The sequence below is a fragment of the Strongylocentrotus purpuratus genome, unplaced genomic scaffold (genome assembly GCF_000002235.5).
Source record: "Strongylocentrotus purpuratus isolate Spur 01 unplaced genomic scaffold, Spur_5.0 spur5_scaffold_12, whole genome shotgun sequence".
Taxonomy (NCBI): domain Eukaryota; kingdom Metazoa; phylum Echinodermata; class Echinoidea; order Camarodonta; family Strongylocentrotidae; genus Strongylocentrotus; species Strongylocentrotus purpuratus.
In genome coordinates this window covers 15,431,899-15,435,659 of record NW_022145597.1, presented here as the reverse complement: position 1 = coordinate 15,435,659, position 3,761 = coordinate 15,431,899, and the positions used below count along the sequence as shown (strand labels likewise).

The 3,761-nt window shown below is 39.6% G+C and overlaps 1 protein-coding gene across 1 annotated transcript; it reads left to right on the top strand.

Moving 5' to 3' along the window:
• The first annotated feature begins 247 nt into the window (after positions 1-247).
• LOC115922475 (monocarboxylate transporter 12-like) lies at positions 248-3,761 on the top strand. Its single transcript, XM_030981388.1, has 5 exons — positions 248-509; positions 942-1,082; positions 1,656-1,928; positions 2,383-2,796; positions 3,613-3,761. The coding sequence occupies exons 1-5, from the start codon at positions 248-250 to the stop codon at positions 3,759-3,761; spliced, it is 1,239 nt and encodes a 412-aa protein (XP_030837248.1).

Sequence of the window (3,761 nt, the reverse complement as noted above, 5' to 3'; positions counted from 1 at the left end):
ATGCCTTGAACAATGACATCAATGCAGGGCAAGGGTTCAAACCCTCAACCTTACGATTGAAAGCCATGTGAATTAACCACTACCCCAAGACACAATCATATACAATGAATGACAAGGAAGTTTAAGGAAAGAACCCACTTGTCAATATAATATTGACACTGTTAACACTAAAACTAATTGTCTCTTTTTTTATTCACAGAATATTCGTCATTGTATTCTCAAATATATTTTTTCTCACGGATAAATTATGGCGGCAAACAAACCGTCCACATCTTCTATTGATGTTGATGGAGATACCAGACATCATGATCCTAGCCAATCAGCGAGCCCGGTAGATGGCAGATGGGCGGTGGTGGTTGTTATAGCAGCTTTCATTGGACGAGCCATCGTGTCAATGCAGAGCTCCTACATGCCTCTCCTGACAGTTGAATGGGAGAAAAGACTTGGAGTCACCCCTTCACAAGTCTCATGGGCGAGTACACTAGCGAATGCACCAAGATTCGTGATAGGTAATAGTATGTCGGTCATGGGGCTAGATGGGTGTGGTAAACTTACTAAAATTTACATTTTCATCTCAGTACTTACGAGCAATGGAATGTCATTATCAAACTAGACCATACATTTTTGTTAATGTTTGTGTCATCTTGTTGTTGATGGAATGTCATTTTGTTAAATCTCTATAATCTGTGACATAAACCAAGTTAGATAACATTGTAAGTGTCGAATTTAAAGAAGTAAAGCGCAGCACTCTGAACACTTATTGCTATGCAGTAAATTGTTCCTTCCAAAATATAATTTTCCTTTTCCGCCAAAAGTCACTGTACTTTCACAATTCAGTGTTGGCTTTTATACAATAATATTAACCCCCTGACCTAATCAATGATCGAGTACGCTTTGTATTTTTAAATCAGAAACTGTTATGTGTGTTTTGCTCCTTTCAGCTCCTGTGGCGGGTGCATTAAATCAGAAATTCGGATGTCGTCCTATCGTCTTTGTTGGTGGTTTCTGTGCGATGACATCGATATTATTGCTTTCTATGACCAACAAACTATGGCAGATCTTTATATGCTCCTGTTTAATTGGTTAGTAACATGTATACCATGTTATCACGTTATGTAATGAACAGTCCGCAATATTTTTCCTTGAAAAACATTTAAAACAAAAGTTTGGTTCCAAAGCATGCCACATCCGTTTTCACTCATTTCCAGGAAAAAACATACACTGAAACATTCAAAATGATAAATGTTCTTTTGGGGGAAATAACAAAAAGTTCGGGCCATAACACTAGTTTGGTCCCAAACATGCTTTGTCTATGAAATCCGAAACAATGAAACAGAAGTTAGTTTTATGGATGTTCTGGAACCAAGCTCTTTAAAGCTTGACTGAATATTATTCGGGTAATATAATTAATGTTTAGGAGTTGGATACTTTGTCCGACATGGAAAAGGGATTGACATCTACAATCTAATGTTTGCCTATGCCTTCACTATTAGGCTAAAGGGTCAATGTCCGAAGAAAAGTAAGGATACACATTTGGTTAACTTTTTTTTAAAGTTAGGTGTTAAAATTCAAGACTTCAGTCCCTTATGCTGTTACGTTATTCCCTGCTTTGCTTATTTGCCTATTCTTGCCTACTACCCTATTATCGTTCATAGGTACATCGATGGGATTGGTATATCAAGGAACTGTCATTATCGTCAGTGTCTACTTTGATAAATGGCTGGGCCGAGCAAACGGGTTAGCATACTCTGGAGTGGGGTTGGGCATCATGGCTGGATCACCGTTGATGGCGCTGCTCATTGAAGTCTTCACGTGGAGAGGTGCACTTCTTATCGTGGCAGGTCTAGTCGCGAACCTGAGCGTCACCGCAGCAGTATACCGACCCTTGACCTGGTGGTCAAAAGGAAAAAGATACGAAAGGAAGAAATGCTCCACGTCCACTGACGAATGACTACCTCGAAGATGAAGATGCAGTTGATGGGGAAATTGAGATCATACTTAATCTTCCGGCTGACAGTTCCATGAATTCTTTTGAGCATGGGGAGACAGTAGAACTACAACCGCTCGTGTCAGTGGTTGATCCTGCTCACACTGGAGATCCATTGCAGGTAGTCCGCAATGGTCCTGACGACACCGTAATCTACCCTGATGTACAATCTGAGAATGCAATTCACAAGATGGACAGGAAGAAATATATACAGCCTCGCGAATCGATTGAAAAATTCCATACTGAGACATCACTGCAGCATGATAACAACACAAAGAGAAAGTCCTGCCAATACTGTGTTGTAAAATTTCGTCAGTTTATTAATAATTTTCTCGATTTGTTCGGTTTCAACCTTTTGTGGAAAAATTCGAACGTTCTTCTCCTCTGCCTCATAGCAACATTTCAAGGAGGTGGATACTACCCTTCGTATGTCTACCTGCCCAGTTACGTCGTATCATCAGGCGTGAGCGAGCTGAGGGCGTCCTTCATATTCACTATCATGGGACTTTGTAGCCTCGTGGGTCGTCTCACTCACGGATTCCTTCTCGATTTCAAACTCATCACACCGACCAAGCTCTACGGGTTGACTTCAGTACTCGCAGGCTGTAGCCTTTACATCATTGTTACATTTGGAACATATCCAGCCTTTGTTGTCTATGCCATCATTTTCGGACTGTCGACGGGAGCCCAAATTCCATTGTGTCCGGTCATGACTAAAATGTATACAGCGCCCTCAGAACTGGCCAGCGCTTTCGGCTTGCAGAGTTTCTTCACGGGGATTTCACAGCTCTTGGTAACGTATTTACTAGGTATGTCACTACAGTCACTTTAACATGGATTTATTTTGTTTCAGTTTATGGCAGGACTAAAATTCATTGATTTCTAGTAGCCACGCTGCATCATGTTAACCTTAAATAAAAAATAGCTGATTAAGTAGAAGAGGAAGAAAAATTCCATTGTAAGGTGGCAAAGAGGACGAAGAAAAGTATTTTTATTTTTGTTTTCTTCTTCAGCATTCTAATTAATCGTAGCAATATCGTAATTATTATAGTGGCATAATCTTTTGCCAATTTTAAAACTTTAAGGCAGAAGAGAAATTGAAGTTAATATATTAGCTTCTCATCATTACAAGTCATTGGAGTCCTTCAGAACGAATATTGAACTTCGGTGATATGTCTCCCTCATTTGATTGATTTAAAGATGAAGTTGAGTTCTGGTCATGCGATTGCATTGTGAAAGAAACGGTGTGGAATCGACCAGAAAAGGTTGATCATCTAGCATATACGAATTTGTGTGTATTGCAAGGTTCTGGAATCATCACAATGATAAGAAATTTGGCCAAGTCTTGGTAAAGTTACAAACACTGTACACAGAAAGATATATGGGACTACACGTACACGTGACGTAAAAATCTTACCCTGGATTTTTACGATGTTACATCATACATGACATATTTAGAATATGAAGGCTTTTGAAGAGCCATGCTTTTTCAGGGAACATGTCTTATCTGATGTTCTTCCACACTTGCATAATAAGAATTATAACGCTCACAACTTATTTTTCACCTCTTCCCAGAACTCAACCTTCTCTTTAAAATAGCATGCTATATCTTCTTTTGAATACAGGACTACTTTTCGATTGGACCAACGATTACAGATCTTGTTTCTGCTTGGCGGGAGCTCTGCTCTGTATCGGTGGTGTTATTGGATTCTTGATAGACCCGTGGAACAGATGGAGACATCGTCTAGATGAAGAAATCGGTGACGGCATTTAA